The sequence below is a fragment of the Petromyzon marinus genome, chromosome 48 (assembly GCF_048934315.1).
Source record: "Petromyzon marinus isolate PM22_M1 ecotype Great Lakes invasive population chromosome 48, UKy_Petmar_22M1.pri1.0, whole genome shotgun sequence".
Taxonomy (NCBI): Eukaryota; Metazoa; Chordata; class Hyperoartia; order Petromyzontiformes; family Petromyzontidae; genus Petromyzon; species Petromyzon marinus.
Genome location: NC_133714.1, coordinates 1,396,703 through 1,415,404, shown reverse-complemented (window position 1 = coordinate 1,415,404; position 18,702 = coordinate 1,396,703). Strand labels below are relative to the sequence as shown.

The 18,702-nt window shown below is 48.0% G+C and overlaps 1 protein-coding gene across 1 annotated transcript; it reads right to left on the bottom strand.

Moving 5' to 3' along the window:
- Positions 1–5,101: 5,101 nt before the first annotated feature.
- LOC116952778 (keratocan-like) lies at positions 5,102–14,275 on the bottom strand. Its single transcript, XM_032972403.2, has 6 exons — positions 14,143–14,275; positions 10,938–11,155; positions 9,843–10,026; positions 8,389–8,607; positions 6,495–7,053; positions 5,102–5,948 (listed from the first exon to the last, which is right to left on the bottom strand). The coding sequence occupies exons 1-6, from the start codon at positions 14,224–14,226 to the stop codon at positions 5,791–5,793; spliced, it is 1,422 nt and encodes a 473-aa protein (XP_032828294.2). The 5' UTR covers positions 14,227–14,275; the 3' UTR covers positions 5,102–5,790.
- Between the last annotated feature and the right edge of the window lie 4,427 nt (positions 14,276–18,702).

Genomic DNA, 18,702 nt, shown 5'->3' with positions numbered 1-18,702 from the left:
CACAGCCACACCACACACACCCACACACACCACATACAACCACACACACCACACACAACCACACACACACCACACACAACCACACACACACCACACACCACCACACACAACCACACACAACCACACACACCACTCGCCCACGCTGATTACAGGACCAATCAGCACCCATTGCAATCCCTTTCAAAAATGCTTACGTATTGCACAGATTCATTTATTTATTTTTATCCAGGAAGGATCGAGTAGTGGAACAGTGATTTGGTGGTGTAATGTGCTACGAACCTGGCCACCTGAGTTCAAATCCCGGCCATGGCTAACATTGGTGGCGAGTGACATCTGAACCGGTCCCTTGCCTTCTAGGCCACTCCCGTCACCTGGCCCTTCATCAGCTGGCACTGACCAGCGTAGTGAAGTTGTGTAAATCATATAAAAAACCATAACTGACATGGCTTGGAGAGGCCTTCATTGATGGTTGTATTGAGAATGACTCTCTAGTAGTATTTTATTCAAGAGTTACACCACTGTAGGCTGCGCGCCTTCAACTGTGGAATTGCAAAACTACACAGCAGAAACTCGACATCGGCATTCAGCTCCTGGAGTGGATGTTTTAGACCACTTAATAGGTCGCATACAAGAGATTCCTCCTGGGTTGAGTGGCAACGCCTCGTCTGTTTTTTTTTTGCGTGAGTAGTACAGAGATGTTGGATTCAACTGGGGTGGGGGCAGTGCCGGATTAAGCGAGTGCGGGGCCTGTAGCATATGCTATAAAGGGACCCTAAATTAAAAAAACATAAATATTAAAACACATTTTTTTACTTGCATGGTAAAGTAATTGTATTTTTTCATTTGCTATACAGCCAGATAATACGACAAATCGCTAACCTTAAACACTCAGTCGTTCATAAAAGTTGAAGGCGGTATAGTACTATAGTAATAGAGCAAGTGCAGAATCACTGAACCAGAATTTCTATCTTGAAAGCATTTAGCGCGGGGCCCTTGAAAGTGCGGGGCCCGTAGCTACTACATGCGTAGCTACTACATGTGTAGCTACTTTTGCGACTAGGATCATCCGGCACTGGGTGGGGTGGGGGGTAACGTCAGTGGCACTAATGCACTGACCACTGTCTCACTGCGTGAAGTCACTTTCATGATTTTTACGCCACTGCCAGAAATTGGCATCTCTGGCGGGAGCGCGTCTCATACCCTTACAGCAGCGGGTTAGCCAGGGACGCCCTTTGCCAGGAGGGGTTTATCCTTTTTAACAAATATGATCCTCCAGATCCTAGATACAATTTAACAGTACCCATCCAAATTGTATAATTCATGACCGCGCCCTTGAAGTGATATTGTGACAATCCGTGTGCTCTATGAACGCACTTCGTGATTTTTATTTTATTTTATTGAAGGCCTTATAAAATAATTGACAGGGAGTATTATTGCAATATACATGCGGCTCCTGGTGTTGGACTAAATTGAAAGTAATAATGGAAGGGGCTCAAGCCAGGATTTAGGTCACACGTGAGCTGCATTCTACATGGCTACAAAAGCCACTCACAAGATGCCCTCTGTCTCCCCACGAGAGTAAACGGTGGTAATTTAAGTGTCTGCACATTCGAGTGTCTCTGTGTCTCGTGCGAAAAAAAATCAAAATTTCTTCCTCTTCAAATCCCCGTGTTCCCTCGGCGCAATGAATAATGCACGGAGTCGACGGGCGGTAAGACCGATGAAAGACCGTCCTAGGCAAAAGTAATTCAGCTTGTTGATGACAATGCGAATTTTGTCCACGCGACCACACAAACCTTTTGTTTGAGATGAAACCAAAACACGTTAGAAGTTTGTGATGGTAAACTATGGGTGCCATGTTCATTACAAGCAACAGCAAAACAAAGTACCATAAAAATGAAACCTCTGTCCATGTCTGTGTCGAGGTGACTGTAATCACACCCTTTTTAGCATTCGTACGCCACACACGGAGAGCGAGTTACGTTTACCGTGAAGGAGCACGCAGCGAAATATGCTGCCTGCATTCGACAGGACTTGACGAGTGCTGTACGTTCCGTATGGTTGAACTTATTTCGCACCGTACGTAGCCAACCGCGCTAATCGGAGGTGCGGAGGGAAGGACAACGATGGGTGCCCCGGAACGCAAAGACAGCTGACGAGGCAGCGCCGTGGACTGCCGATCTGTTAATGTTAACCATGGCTAGGAGATGAACTTAGTTCGTCTCGTTTGTGGTGCAGTGTAATTAACCATGTGCCACTGTTCTAACCCGCATTGAGTTAATGTGACGGAACGTACATGCTGTCAAAAGCAATGTAGTGCCATTTTTTTTTGTTCCAGAGAAAATTGAGATTGTGAACACTTTTTACCTGCGTTCGATGTTTGCGTTTAGAAATATTGCATTTGTCAACCCAGTTGGCATTCAACATTGGGTCAACGTTCTGTGCCAATTGGGTTGAGCCAGATTTATCATCTTGCAAACTGGCCAAAAGTCGCCTTAAGTGATTTTATGTGCAAGTGTTCGTGGCACATTTACAGTAAATTATTTTGCGAAAGTGATAATTCACCAAGATGACAATGTGACCGCTTGTTTAATCTATGACACCAAAAGAACCAAACATTGTTTGACAATGTCATCAATCTTCCAGTCCCGACGGAGTTACACGACTGCATGCATTGTAATTGACTCAAACGTTCAAGCAATTTACTCCAAGCGATTATTCCCCAACTCCATTGGCACGTGGATGGTCTTCGAGCATGCGATGTGATTTTCCTGTTGTCTGTTTTGTTGCACACACTCCAGCACGCGTCGGGAACGTCTGAAACCAGGTTGCCGCCGCATCAGTACACGACGGCTTAAGTGAATTTTAGGCATCCTGCGCTGTACGAAATTCCCGGAGTTTGCCTACCGACAGCTCAGTACGAATCGGTCACAAACGCGGCCGATAACGCCTCGCATGCCGCCCCTTTCCCACCAACCCCCTTTGATCCAGTTATTTTTTTTTTGCAACTTCACCATTCCGCACTGATTTTGTGCACTAAACCAAAGTCGCGACGAAACCTGTAACTGGGTGAAATTCGACGGTCGCATGTGATGGGGTCGATGCTGATGCCTGCCGGTTGACATTCGTTCGTCACGTGTTTCTTTAAAATAATCGGCGCATTGCAAGGACTGGGAAGTGAAGTGGGTGCTTCTGACACTGGAAACCAAGACGCTAATATATGAGAGTTAGTTAAGAGGGATACAGACGACACACAATAACCCACACAGTACACAGACAATATGGTGATAACATTGCATATATAGAAATAACTGTGGTGTTGATGCCAGTCAATTGATAACTGCTCCCGCATTATAATCGCAGGAGGCTGTGGTCTTGCCTGAAACTAGAGCTTTGATGTCGTGTTACCCGTGTCTACACGTCGTGGCATACGTGGCACCTGTACCGCTGTCGTTAACGAGCGAGTGATGCGCATATAAAGTCGAGGCTCCATCGTCCTGAGTGCGGAACGCAAGGCCGTCCCACCGCGTTGCATTGTGACGCACCGAGCCCAAGTCGGAGTCACGTGACGGAGAGAGATTTTATTTACTCTTATACACACACAGCCTTGGGTGCTCTGCTCAGCAGTGCGTGATTTCACCCCGGGGCAATGCCGTGATAGCTCGGCGAGATGGGAAGACCTGAGCTGTGGAAATGAAAATAAAATGTATGTACAGCCTGTAACAATGGAGTCCCGAGTCGTCCCTTCAATTTCTGGTGGCTACGCGCGTGGCCCATAATCCAGCACTGCGGAGGCGAGGATTGGTGTATCACCGCACGAATGTTGTGAAACGCCCTTCCCGTGGGAGTCCAGGAGGTTGCCGTACCCTAGCCCGCCACGAGAAGGCGGTACAATGTGAACGCCATCTGTTCAATCTGTACAGGATAGAGTGTTGCCCCCTCGCACGCGTGGGTTGTCTCCGCTTTCCTCCCACATGTAAACTATTCGTTAATAGGCTGAAAACATCTCAATGTATGGAGGACCACAGATCTCGGGCAATTATTGGTAGCGCTGGCTGACCGCCTTCCCTCTTGTTTTTGCCCCTTGAGTCATTCTGTCTCTTTGAGAGTGGAAGCGGCGCAGTGTTACAAGTTGAAAAATACAATTATTATAGCACGGCGTTCTCCACGCAGGACCGCACACACACGCCGCACACGGTAGCTCCACTTCACATGGATATCTTTCGAAGGTTCGCTTTGGGCTGGTCTATACACTTCGTGCCGTTTCCCTCCCGAGGCTAGAATCCCGAAAATGGCTTCGCCGTTAGCCCCTCCTCCTCCTCACAATTCAGCAAGAACGTGCAACATCCAGAAGAAACCCCGCGTGCTTGCTGTCCATCATCGCCAGTCTATGGCTGAAGTTTCAGCAGCTCTCCCATCTCGACAACTCCTACCATTGGCATTCCCCATTGCCCATGGCTCAAGGAGCTCACCTACGCGACGATCCTACAGCTTTGCACCACGTGATCGACCGAGGCGAAACCCATTGACGCTACTGGATGCACGGAGGGTTGTGCGGCGGGGGAGGCGGTCGCGAAGAATTTTAGGAGCTTGCGCCTTTTTGTTGTCGTTGAAAAACGTCGTCCCGGGGTGTCGAATGGAACCGCCGACCTTCCGGATCGTGAGTGTCCAGCGTGCTAACCGCTACACCGAGCTCTTGCGTAGCAGCAACCACGCGGCGCCACGTGCATACTGCCGGCTCACCCCGGACCTGTCACACAAACACTGATGCCTGGGCACACATCGAAGGGCCTGTTTGCGGGTCCGGCGTTGCGAGGTCCTTCTGGGCGGTATTGAGCCTGGCTTTTGAGTTGAGAAGAAACCACATCATCAACCACGTCAATATCGACTACAAACACATCATCATCAACCACATCAACAAAAACCACATCAAAAACCACATTATCAACAACCAAATTATCAAAAAAGTACATCATCAACCACATTAACAAAAAAACACAACTACATTAACAAAACACACATCAACAAGCACATCAACAACCATATTTTCAACAAAAGCCACATTAACAACATTATGAATAAAACCACATCCAAATCAGAATTTTGGTTGCTCCTGTTAAGCATTTATTGTCAAAATATATATATTTTTTAAATCACACAGGTATTTTAATATGAACATATTGACATGCATAATAACGTCGTTGATACAACAGTGAAAGAAAATTATAGCTTTAATCTGGTGCTGATCAGACTGAATCGATAGATTTCCAATTGGTTCACGATAACTTTTCTTAAGTTTGGTCAGACCAGTTCGATCTTAAATCCTCAGGTGTATATATCCGGTTCGAGAGTTCAACTTTCTCAAATTGTGTGTGTGCATGTATGCGTGTATGCGTGCGTGCGTGTGTGTATGTGGGGAGCGGTAGTGTAGCGGTTATCGCGCTGCGCTATGAAGCTGGCGACACGGGTTCGATTCCCGCTCACGGCCAACACCAGTGACGATTATCTGAAGCGGTCCCGGGCCTCCCCTAGGTCGACTCAGCCTTAAATGAGTACCTGGTGCGATGTGTAAACATCGCCACTAGGGAGACAAAGGCGGTCAGGCGTGGTGCTGGCCACCCACCCCCTCGTGTACCGTTCCGGCCTTCATAGGTGCTCGCTAACAGCACTTGCCCCTACAGTCTAAGGCTATACGGGGGATCTTTATCTTTGTATGCGCGTGTGCGCGCGTGCGTGCGTGCGTGCGTGCGATCGTTTGAGTGGTGCACAGATTACGCCGCCTTTCGCTCGCTAAAACATGGGCTGCAGGTAGGGGAAGCAATGCATGAGCTTGCCCAGAGTGACGGGAGCCTGGGGCGACTCCATGATGGGGTTCTTGTCCAGGCGGAAGTAAGAGAGGCGTGAGGACTCCCTGCCCTCGGGCCGGCAGAGCGCGGTCGTGTTCACGTCTGGCGTACGGAGATGCAAATCGGCATGCACACAGGGGGCGGGTCGCAAGCACGCGTCACTTAGTCCATGTGCCGTCACGCGCATCGTCACACATCGGCTGTCTCCTCTTTATTCATTGTCGATTATTATTCTTATTTTTTCTGGCAAACCGCCGCGTAAGTAATATGTTGCGGGTCCCACTCCCATAACGTGCTTGTTATGTCAGTGGACATCCGTGAAAAAAGTGCTTCATAGCTCATCAGATTCCTCCAGTATAAATATTCTGATTCTGTTTGAAAATCAAAATGACAAGGATGTGTTTTCAGGTTGTACCACGTGTTGATTGGCACGATGTTTGACATTTCTCACCACGTTGAGCTTATTCATTGCCTGAAGAAGCGCCTAAGCACACGGTACAAGCCGACAGCTACATACAGCACAACCGCAAAATAAGCTACGCAGAAAGCGTCAGGGTTATTGCAGCCTTTGTCGGTGTGTCGGTCCCGAATACTTTCACTGTGCAACGTCTTAGCAGATCCCGCAACCCGGGGGGCTCCCCCTCTCACCTTCGATGTCATTCTCATCCAGGTGCAGCTGCACCAGGTTGCCGTGGAACGCGGGCACGTGCTGTAGGTGGTTTGCGGAGAGGCGCAGGTTTAGGAGGGCGCGCGAGATGAACGCTCGCTCCGGAATCCCGGTCCGTTTCTCTCTACTGGAGCCTCCTCCATCAGCCTTCGACGCAACATTCACTGCGCACAAGCTGCTGTTGCCGGCCTCGGTCCCAGTTACGACCACTTTCTTCCCTGCGTCACCGGAATCGCTTGCATTCTTATTTCCACCGGCAGCCTCGCTGACGCAGATGGTGCCACCACCACCACCGCCGCCCCCGCCACCACCACCGTCATCTCTCACACTTCCACGAGCGGTGTCGGTCGCGCTGCTGTTCCCTCCAGCGCTCGCCCTGCCGTCATCAGCCCCAGCGCCGCTGTCACCTCGCCGCGTCCCAAGGGCGTTCTTTCCCAGGTCCAGCCACGCCAGGCGAGGGAAGGAGGCGAGGTAATTGTCCGGTATTGACTCGATGACGTTGTCGCACAGGATGAGCTGGTAGAGTAATCCGGAAGGAGGCTGGGGTGGGATGGGGATGGGATCCAGACAACACGAGAGGCACAAGCTTTGCCTGGTAAAATAAAATTGTTTCGTGTAATTCGTATATTCCTTAAGTGATTTGCTGACCTTTCATTTGCTTTGACTCCTATCGTGTTTTGTATTGTTGTAATAACATTCTGACCCGCCCATACTGGATATCCATGACAAAGAGTTTTATAGCTCATCGGATTCCTCCAGTATAAATAAATATTCTGATACTGATGAGCAACATCAGAATGTTGTATCCAAGCAGGTACTTGTGGAATTTGAAACGGTGCGAGTTGATGATGAATAATATTAACCATGACACAAAGCAGTATTCAGTGGTTCCTCGGCTTACGATGCCCTTTATTAACGATATTTCTATTAACGATCCACCTCCCATAGGGGTCCAATTGTTTCTATTAACGAGACATTTTTGATTAACGATACGGTTTACGACATCACGCGGCCGCTAATTTCGGCCAATCGGAGCGCTCCCAAGTGGACTCAGCAGCAGACCTCATCCAATCAGCGATGCCCCTTGATGAGCGTTTTGAGAGCAGGTGGCTGCGAGCTTTCGAATGTCTGATGTGCGTTGCTTATGGAAACAGCTCCCTTGAATACTTAGTGGGTTTTTTTACTTAAAAGTTAAATGAGATCAATAACAATGGCCTCTAACATGAATGTCAAGAGAAGAAAGTGAGGAAAACAATTAGTTCAACAATTACATTCGTTTTCTCCCACCCCAACTTCGCCATCAACCCCTTAAGCCATCAACCCCTTAAGCCATCAACCCTTAAGCCATCCATCCTCTTAGCCTGAGGTAAGAATTTTGATTTCACGCTCGATACATGCGCATTTTTATTCTCCGTTAATTCATTATTTATCCATGTTTCTATTCATATTAATGATTTAATATGTTCTTATGACGTGTATTCATTATAATTGCGTGTTTAAATATGATAAACTATGTTTTTCGGGTGAAAAAGATAATCTTGGAACAAACTAAGCCTTTAATATGTATTTCCTATATTCGATTAACAATAATTTTAATTAACGATGGTTTTGGTGGAACCAATTAATATCGTTAACTGAGGGACCACTGTACATATATTAATTTGGTTCTTCAAACTCCAAATTCCTGAGGCTATAGCCCCTAAGCCCCCCCACGTTAATCTGGTTCCTTACAGCAGGCCCTGTTGCAAAGAACGCTACAGGGAAAACTCTTGTCTGGAAAATGACTTTGCGCCGAACCAAGAAAGGAGTGAATGTTTTACGCGAGAGCAACGGGGCCGGTGAGTGTGTAGGCAGGCGGGGCGGGCGGGCGGGCACCTTCGGCGGCATGGCTCGCAAGCGGTTCTCGGCCAGGTTGAGTTGCACGAGGGCAGAGAGGCCCGCGAAGGCGTCGTCCCGCAGGACCTGCAGCCGGTTCGCGCTCAGGTCCAGCATGCGCAGCCGCGACAGCCTGGCGAATGCGCCCTTCGGCACGAGGGCGATGCGGTTCTGCCCCAATCGCAGGTCCTCCAGGGAGGCGGGGAGACCCAGAGGAACCTGCAAGTGCAGTTCAGGTCCTTGTCGTTTAACGGGCGAGGCGAGAACTTGACGAGGATGACAAAATCGCTATCACGTGCCCCCGAGTTTGCTCTCTCAGGTTCTCCAGCTGTACCTCTCCGCCCTTCGCACTCCACCGACCACGGCAAACTGCCGTGCCCGACGGGGTACGCCCACAAATAATTTGCTCGTCGTAACACCACAACCAGGAACGTCCTGGCCGAGCGGCGTTTCACCCGCAGCTGCACCTGGCACCCGCAGCTGCACCTGGCAGACATCGGGAACTCTATCCCACTGCACATTCGCAGCATCCAAGCAGCACCATCAAGCAGCAGCTCAGGGCTCTCACACTTTGAATGTTTAAATTAGAAATGTTGTGGGTTTACTCTCCAACACACCGGTGTGCTGAACTAGTATCGAATTTTCACGGTTTGTTTACATGACAAACCTTACTCATTGGCTGTGTCGGGTGGTGACGGGTTTAATGGCATATTTATATTAACGTGATCTAACCCAAAAAACGTTTATGAATATAGGTCGCAAATGGTTCCTACTTGTTAAACTCTCAGACTTTAATTCAGCTGGTAAGGCTCTTTTACAAGGAAAACCATGTGACAAATATATGTACGCTGAACTTCTATTGCACCATACGGAGCCAACCGTGTTAAGTGGAGGTGCGGGGAAGGACAACAAACTAAACACACAGCAGTTCTAGAAAAAAAAGGCACACAGAAACAAATTATAGTTTTTAAAAATAATTTTACCTCCCAGCCAAAATCGTGACCATTCGAGCAAAACTCTTCACTGCCTACTTCCTCATCATTAGACCTCATTTGCCAGTACCAAAATATAATAATAGGAATCATGTGTGCATTAACCACAATACTTATGGTCTAAATGCAAACAAAAAACACACTCTGATAATATATGCATTGTCTTTGCAACTGATTGGTCCACACCAGGGACGGCTTTCTTTTGAGCCTCGTCTCAATCGGTGCTAGACCAGAGGCCAAAAGTCGGATAGCTCAAAGACAATGTACTATCAAAGTAATGAGAGCTGGCGGTAAGCATCTACATCATTAGACCTCCTTTGCCAGTACCAAAATATAATTATAGGGGTTTTCCCCTTTTTTCTGGCAACAAAACTGAAACCTTTTTACAAGGATTCATGTGTGCATTGTCGCGTGCCTACTTCCTACCCACCCACCCACTCTCTTCCCCCCTCCATCCCTGACCTCCGTGAGTTGATTTCTCTGCAGGTGCAGCTGCGAGAGGTGCCGGAGCGATCGCAGCGTGTCCTGGGACAGCGTGGGGGACGTGAGCACATTGTCGTCGAGGTTGAGCCCCAGGAGGCCACCCGCGTCCCGCAGGTCGCACTCTGATAGCGCCTCGATGTTGTTGTTCTGAAAGTACGCGAATCTTCGGAACGGGGACGCGCACGTGGAGAGACAAACGGCGATTACGTGTAAGTAAATTAACAAATGAAGACATCGAAGTGGCTACCATAGACTTAAACGCTCCCATAGACCTCAATGTCAAATCCCCCCCATAGATTTCAATCTCAAAGGCTCCCATAGACTTCAATGTTAAATCATCCTATAGGCTTCAACGTTAAAGGCTCCCATAGACTTCAATGTTGAAGGCTCCTATATACTTCAATGTGAAAGGCTCCCATAGACTCCCTTAGACTTGGATGGAGGTGGCAGCGCGGTTCAAGGGTCAGAGCATTGAGTGGCAACCCCTGAGGTACCGTGGTCGAATCTGGGCACCCGTGGTTACTCAACGTCTGTGATAAAGAGCTTCAGAAATCATCGGATTCGTCCAGCTTAAATTAAGATTCTGATTCTGGTTAAACTGCGGTCTCCAGCGTGGAATGGTTGTTGTTTGTCTCGGCCTGGTCACGAATGACGACAATATTCCCCTCGTTATTCACGAATTTGGCTATCCGCAATTTTGGCTATCCGCCAATCGCATCTGGAACTCTGCAAGACTGCATCGAGAGAGAATGAGAGAGAATGTCACGCGAGAGAGTGATGAGATGAAGTGATGCGTGATAAAGTGATATTAAAAGTTGAGAGATAAAGTAAGCACTATAAAGTGATGAGAGATAAAGTGATGAGATCATTTTCATGTATTTAATAGCTTATTTATGTACGTATTTATTTAAAATAAATCATGAAAAAAATTTTCATAGGCCAATATCATTATCCGCGCCCCATTTAATATACTATTAAAAAAGAGAAAAACAATATGCTGAGCGGTGGCTATAATTTGGGGTGGGACTTGGGAGGAACGGTGTGGGGGGTGGAGCGCAGGCGGGCTGGGCCCACCGGACACGCGCGGGGATGCGCGGGACGTCGTGAAGCTCCCGCCCGTCGCAGTAGATGGCGCCGGGGTGGTCGGGAGGGCAGTAGCAGGCGACGGGGCACAGCGGTGGCACGCGAGGGGCGGCGCGCGGTGGCGCTTTTGTGGAGGCCGAGCCGTTCGACGCCGCCGCGGGAACCGGCAGAGCGATGGCTGTGTCCTCCTGGTCGCAGCGTGGGCCGGTCTGCGTGCACGCGGGCACACGTCGCGCGTCACACGCAACACGCCAAGCACCACGTGCCGTACGCCACGCGCCACGCGTCACTCGTCACATGCCACACTCGACGTGTCATACGACACGACCACGTGTCGCGTGCCACGTGTCACACTCCACGTATCACACGTCACACGCCACGTGTCACACTTCACACGCCACGCGTTACACGCCAAGCGTCACGCAACAAGCCCGGCTCCTATAGTCGGTTCAGAGCTACAGCAGTGGAGGGACAGTCTACGTGTGCGTTACACGCAGGGCGGGATTGAGTTTGATGAAGGAGACCTGGAGCTGTCACAGTGTAAGTTCATTTTGATTTGTTATACGGATGGTGGTGATGATCGTCCCGTTTAGCCAGTAGGCCGCCTATTTTACACGGCAGATCCGTGGTGCTGCGTAATCGCAGCAGAAACAAAACTAAAAACGTCAATACAGCTGAGAAGGAGCACAAGAATGTTGCTCGAAGTTTTTGGACTCCCCTCTTTGCATATTCAATTGTAAAATTAAGTTCCGTGCCATTACTGTTTCACCACCACCCATGGCCAATGCCACTTTAGCTGTTTCAGTTCTAGTTTTCCAACACGATACATGAGTTGGACAACTAATTCAAAGTTAAAACGAGTTTAAAGTCGGCTCGTCACTGCTTATAACACAGTGATGCTACGGTTTTCATTACCAAATTACCCACAGGATATATCATCAGGGGTGGACTGTGACCCAATAGGCCCTGGGCCACGTCATCACTTTCCATGTCACGTAACTGCGACACCGCGAGATGACATCACACTCAATAGCGTCATAGCTTTGACCTTAGAGGCTTATCAACTTAGGCGATATGACGTCAACGTACAACACAGTGTTGTAAATTCAAGACCAAATGACCCGAATGCTAAAACTAATTCCAAGGCTAACCCCCAAATTGAAAGCGAGCGTGTTCCAATCATGCATTGTCATATTACATGTTTTGGCATTTCATCATCAGCCATGGTCAATCCACTGCTGGATGAAGGTCTCCCCAAGCCGCCCCCATCTTGTTCTCATATTTAACACTACTGATTTTTTATTGGCGTGGGTTGCGTTCAGGACCGTTTAATAATTAATCTGTTTCTTGTGCAATATTCCAAAAGGACCCTGTACTCGTTTTCTGCAATGCTTCTTTGTTGTTGTTGTTACTACTCCTGTGCTCACCACGGATCTCCCGTGTAGAAAATAGCCCGGCGACTGGCTAAACGTGATCATCATCCGTGTACAAAATAAAATACAATCGATTATCCAGCGGCTTTGGGGGGAAGGGGGTGCTGGATTTTCCAAAACATCGCTCATCAGTATTAAAAAAAGCTTATTTTTGTACATTCTTGCGTAACATTGCGTTTTTAGGTGTTGTGTTTTGCGTTTAAAATTTCTTTACAATATGAAATTGGCATAATTTACACACAAATGGCCAAAAAATATACTCTAAATCGTTACCGTATTTACTGTACCGTACTTACAACTCCAATCTCGAAGACTCTTCATGGGGGTGATGTACGTGGCAATCCGCTCTTGTTTCAACACAACCATGTGTTGGAAGAACGGCGAATTACGCAGCACTTTTCGCCGGATCGTACCGTGTTTATTTTCTGTTTGTATTACTGCAGTATCTGGCTGTCGCCTGATGGTTCTGGTTGTAATATACTGGCGAAACGTCGTACTCAAGATTGCAAATGTCGTGGATTTACTTTCCAACACACCGGCGTGCTGTACTAGTGACGAATTGGCCACGCTCTGCTTACGTGACAAACCTTACTAATTGGCCGTGTCGGGTGGTGGCTGGGTTAACGACACATATTTTACGCGAACTAACCCAAAAAAGAAACCTGTATTATCGATGCAGTTGTTCATCATAACAAATGTATGCACGTGTGCAATATTTTCATTAAGTTGTATGTAATGTATAATGTGCTGTATATATTTGACACTGAAATAGAGCAGAGCTACTTTTTTGTGTCACACGCACGCGGTGCCAATATCCAGATCATAGTTGAAGCCGGATAATCGATGATCTACTGTTAAATCAAATCGATCTCTCACTGTGCTGCGCTGGTACCCATAATAGTATTTCATGTAATTGTTTCAACGAATTATGTACTCCTTGGGCTAGGACTAGGAACAACATACTGCATTGTGTAAGGTATTAAAAGGGCATTTAAATGTTGAATAACATAAACAAATATCGAGTGTCAATTCTTTCCAGAGGTAAAGCAGTAATTTTGTGAGAGCAGTAAAATAATAAACACGCAGTGCAGTAATATATTTGGGATTTGATACCATCAATATGGGTTAGTATAAGGAAAATTGTTAGGCTTGATGACATGGTTAGTACCGTGTGTTAGCAGTAGGGTTTAGATTAAAGTTGTGTTGAATGTTACTGTATTCTCTGTATTGGTGGTACAGTGATCATACAGTAGTGCTTGATTCACAATCGGTGAGCAATTCACATCCCACTTGGGGGTTGACTCAACCTATCATTCATCCAGGGTCGATAAAATGAATTGGTGGAGAGTGGTAACTCTGTGGGCTTTTCCATGCGAATGTGGAAAAACCACAACACTTTTCTCAGAGAACTCCACCTGACCACGAGTCCCGTCTCTCTCCTCTTCCTCCCCCTCTTAATTTCGGGAAACTTTTATTGTAGTTTTAGGAAGTACAAATTGGTCCGGGTCAGAGTTGGGAGCCCGATTCCATCATCAGTTTACAGGGGAGGCCAGGCTAACACCGGACCGAGACCCACGTGCTCCCATTACGCGTTTCCCTTGGGATTGGATTTTGTGTCGTTTAGTAGTTGGGGTGGTATGGGAATGAATGCGGCTGCGTACAACGACGACGACGAACAGCAACAACAACAACCACGAGCAGCAGCAGCAGCAACAACAAGACCGAGCAACATCGGACGGGGCAAGAAGAGCCAAGGGCCTCACCTTGCTCACGGGGACGCCCACCGCTCCGCACGCCCCAAGCAGCAGGAGGAGGAGGGCCGCCACGGCGCTCAGAGGGGCCACCATGGCGGAGTGGCCGCGGCGAGGATCCACACCGCAGCACCCCCCCCCCCCCAAGGCGAGGGGATTTCCTGCGGCGAGGATCCCACCGCAGGCCCCCCCCCAGCCCACACCCCAGGCCCCCCCCCAGCCCACACCCCAGCCCCCCCCAGCCCCCCCCAGGCCCCCCCCAAGTCGAGGGGATTTCCTGCGGCGAGGATCCCACCGCAGCCCCCCCCCCAGGCCCCCCCAGCCCCCCCCCCAGGCCCCCCCCAGGCCCCTCCCAGCCCCCCCCCGGGGCCCCCCAGGCCCCCCCCCACACCAGGCCCCCGCCAGCCCACCCAGGCCCCCCACCCAGGCCCCCCCCCCCAGGTCGAGGGGATTTCCTGCGGCGCGGCGAGGAAGCGGGGAAGGGAGGCGGTGAACGCCGCCATTGTCGGGTCACTCGCAGGCCCCCTGTGCTCATTGACGGGAGCAAAATGTCGGCGACGTTTCAGGCAATGGGCCTTCTTCATTTGCACTTTTTTTAAGGCAGTGTTATCGACCGATGTTGCCTGTGTACCGCTGCCAATGTTAGTTGTCACCAAATAATCTATAGAGTGTTACTGGCGTTGGACAATCATCCCAATGCTGTAGAATGACCCGCAAATGACTCACATTGGGTCGAGCTTTCCTGTGTAAACAATCGTAACGATATAATACGTACACGTGTGACGAAGTACACGTGTGTAGCGCATACACGCCACGCGTCAAATGTGCTTTTAAATGTAAAGCATGAGAAATGTGTTGTACAAAAGTGCCATGCGCGGTCATTAGATGTGTTTATGCTGTGTGTAGCCTTCCACATTTGAAATGTAAGTGTGCAGGATCTAACTGCGAGGTAAAACCCCAGATAGACGGACGTTGCCCAGAGCTGGGCGAGTGCTGGCAGGATGACAGACCAGTCCGCTGTTGTCTGCAGCACCACCGCACCCCAGGGCCCTGTTGTTGTTGTTTGACTTGCATCCCACTGGGATTTTTGCACACAGCGTTGGTGTACGGTGCTTTTTCAGGAATATTTTGATGTTTTTTCCTGGATTTTCTGTTTGCACAGTCACGTAGTCACTTCAAGATGTTTTTGTTTTTTTTGTTTGTTGCGGTTGCATCCGATTCAAGAGGCGAATGGCTCACAGGGCTATACCAAATAAACTGAACTGTTATGCAACAGACCACAGTAGTAGGTACTGTGCCTAGGGTCTACAACAACTAAAAGGCCTATGGAAAAAATGTTGACCGTATATTTTATTGTTTGCGTGATAAAAAAAAACGTGACCAAGATATCTTCCTGCATATATTTTTATATAGCAAGGATAGGCAATGTTTATAAAAACAGGTCGAGTGGTGTCAGTGTCAATCTTTTTTTGTCGTAAGGTGAGAGAAATTGTGATTTAAAGCTTTCGTGACTGCAGGAACTTTTCGAGATTTTTTAATAAAAAAATTTGCAATAACATCGTCAAATGGTGTTTTTCGCACAATCTCATTCTCCATAGAGATTAGTGCAAGGGAAAGCAATGCCTTATTGTCCCACGGTTGATCGGAGACAGTTTTTGAATCAGCTTTAGCTTCACAAAAGAATGTCTCCCCTTCACAATTCGTTCCCAAGATGGCAAGATACATCCTCATATAACAATGTAAACATTCGGAAAGCTGCTGATCAGCCTGTCAGATATTTGGGTTCTGAGCAAATCTACCACTGTGTTTTTTCACTGCATACAGATGCAGGAACAACAGGAAGTCATCAGTAAATTATTTTTCAAGAAATGCATTGGCCCGGACAACAATTTGTTCCGTGGACAATGATCTATCAAGGACACTGAATCGATCATTCAATCTGCCATGTGCATTTCTCCGTTTTTCCATCTCCACAATAAGTTGATCCATCTCCACAATAAGTTCCTAAACCACATCAATTCCATTTACCCAGCAATCAAATTCACCATGAAGGTATAAAAGGATGGCATGCTACCCCTCTTGGATGTCTTAATCAAAAAGAGACCAGATGGCTCAATGAGCCACTCTGTCTACAGGAAAGTAATCCATACTGACGCTCCCACCACCATCCATACCAGAAGAATTCCCACGTCAAAACGATACACCATAGAGCTCAATGTATCTCCGACCATAAACACCTAACCAGTGAACTCAAACACGTACACCAAGCTCTCAAGGTGAATGGATACTCCGCAAAGCCATCACCCCAACCGTGAGGAAGGATCCATCTGAAGATCAAATCAAAACCATCACCGTACCTTACATAGCAGGGATAACCAAAAAATATTTCCAAAATCTTGAACAAACACAAGATCCAGGTCCGATTTAACACAGTGCACAAAATTCGTGACCTGACCCCATCTCTGAAGCACAAGATTCCTGACATGCAATATCCCGGCGTCGACAAACTAAGCTGTGTCTGCGGCAGCAGTTACATTGGGGGAACTAAGCGACATGTCACGGACCTTGTTCATGAACATAAGGCAGATCTGAAACACGGCAGGACCAATACGTCTGCCGTGGCTGATCATTACTTTAATGCGGCTGCCTCACGTGAAATGTATTTCTCTAAGAAAGATGTCGTCAACCACTTTGGGTCATGACTTGATTTGTTTTTTCTTGTCAACCTCTACCGTCAGCAGTGTGGATGGGTGTAGCGAGGTGCAATGCCCACCCCCCCCATCTCTGCCCCACCCCCTCTCTCTCCCCCTGACTCTGCCCCCTTCCTTCCCCCCATTGTCTGCTGATACATTACTGGCTGCCCCGCCCATGCTGTTTGCGATGCGCAAGCTCACCTCCGCCCAAATCCCCCCTTTGTGCTGCTCCTGCATTAGCGTGCCCCTTGAGCAGCTCGTGTTGCCTATGCAGCTCTTTCCACCGCCCGCTCACTCACTTTGGCACCCTTATAAGCTGCTACATTTGGAGGCTTGCCCCCTCTTTTCTCTCCGCCTGATGAAGACTGCTTGTGTTGCGATCGAAACGTCGTGGGTTTTTGCTTTTTTTTTACGTGACTTTACCAAGAATATGGATTCCTGCAGTCACGAAAGTTTTAAGTCAAAATGTAATATTCATCTTTGGGATTTTCATCTGCCAAAATGTCAGTTGTTAAAAAAAAATTGAGAAATTATTTGCATGTTAGGAATGTATGCAATGAAATACTCTTTAAACGCAAAAGTATATCTGTAAAGTGTATTCCACAGTTTGATTCTGGCGTAAACCGAACACATTGATGGAGTAAATACACGGACAGAGAGGGCATGCCGGTTATACATGGAGCCGCTCGCAATGGCAGGCAATCTACGGGTGCTGTAGCAAACAAAAAAAAGACTAAAACTAAACTTTGTTTTATTTTCCTCGCAAATGGATTATCACGTGGAAATTCATAGCAGCCAACTGTACTCTGAGACGCACATTAATTATACATGTGGAGGGAAGAACCAGGAGAAAAATCCACGCGACCATGGGGAGAGAGATGCAAACTCCAAATATACAGGCATCGTAGGGGTTGGAATCGAACCCACGACCTCCTCTATACCAGTTGCTAGGCGCCCCAAGCACCAGGATATAAACCCACCCACTACTCAATCTTGCTTGCATTCATTCAGCCAAACTCAGTGCACGCTACGTTTTATATTCTTCTGTGGCCTCTGTCTCGCTTCAAAATCTTTGCACGCTCCAGTTGACTTTACTTTGACAAGACAGTACTGTACACATGTATGTTTTCCTACTTGAAATGCTATTAGACAGGTATTTATGATTCGAATGTAGACATTTACATTTTGCATTGCTTTGATGAAATACAGAAATTATTGCCGTGATTCATGGTGTCATTCTGCGTGGGTTTAAAAAAATATATATTTTTGCTCTTCAATAACATGATTTTAACTTTATTGTTATAGTACTATGTGAAGACCCTTACACTGTCATGTGTCGCCAGGGCCGTCTAATAGGCGGTGTGGGGCCTGGGGCAAATCCCACACCGTATGGGCCACACCGTATGGGCCACACCGTATGGGCCACACCGTATGGGCCACACCGTATGGGCCACACCGTATGGGCCACACCGATGCCTTCAAACTAAACCAGAAGCATTACCTCTGACACTGTGACGTCGAAGCATGCCGCCCCACCCCGACCCCCAAAGCGCGGGGCCCAGGACGGTCGCCTCAATTTGCCGTGTACCTTAGGGGACGTCTCTGTGTGTGTCGCCCATGCACTTCCATTGGGCACAGGGCCTCCATCAGTGGAGGGGTTGTTAATCTGCGCGTCGCGATGCAGGAATGTATGCACAGATCCAGGGATCTGTGACCTTTTGATGGAATGCGATTCTGGCTCATAGATGCGATGCTTCCGTGTATCTGGCCCTTTGTACATTTTCCCGTACAAAAGTGGAAACTATATTTGTGTTTGAGAGACGTTAAAGGTAGTCGCTACCAGAGATTTAAGGCTGTATGTGGAGGTAAATGAGGCTGG

Bases quoted from the DNA above. Each gene is read 5' to 3' on its own strand.
- LOC116952778 (XM_032972403.2), bottom strand. From the start codon at position 14,226: ATGGTGGCCCCTCTGAGCGCCGTGGCGGCCCTCCTCCTCCTGCTGCTT. The intron at 8,608-9,842 runs GTCAGGGATGGA...CTGCACTTGCAG, and splicing joins AGAGAAATCAACTCACGGAG to GTTCCTCTGGGTCTCCCCGC. The intron at 7,054-8,388 runs GTGCCCGCCCGC...ATCCCACCCCAG, and splicing joins TGCGAGCCATGCCGCCGAAG to CCTCCTTCCGGATTACTCTA.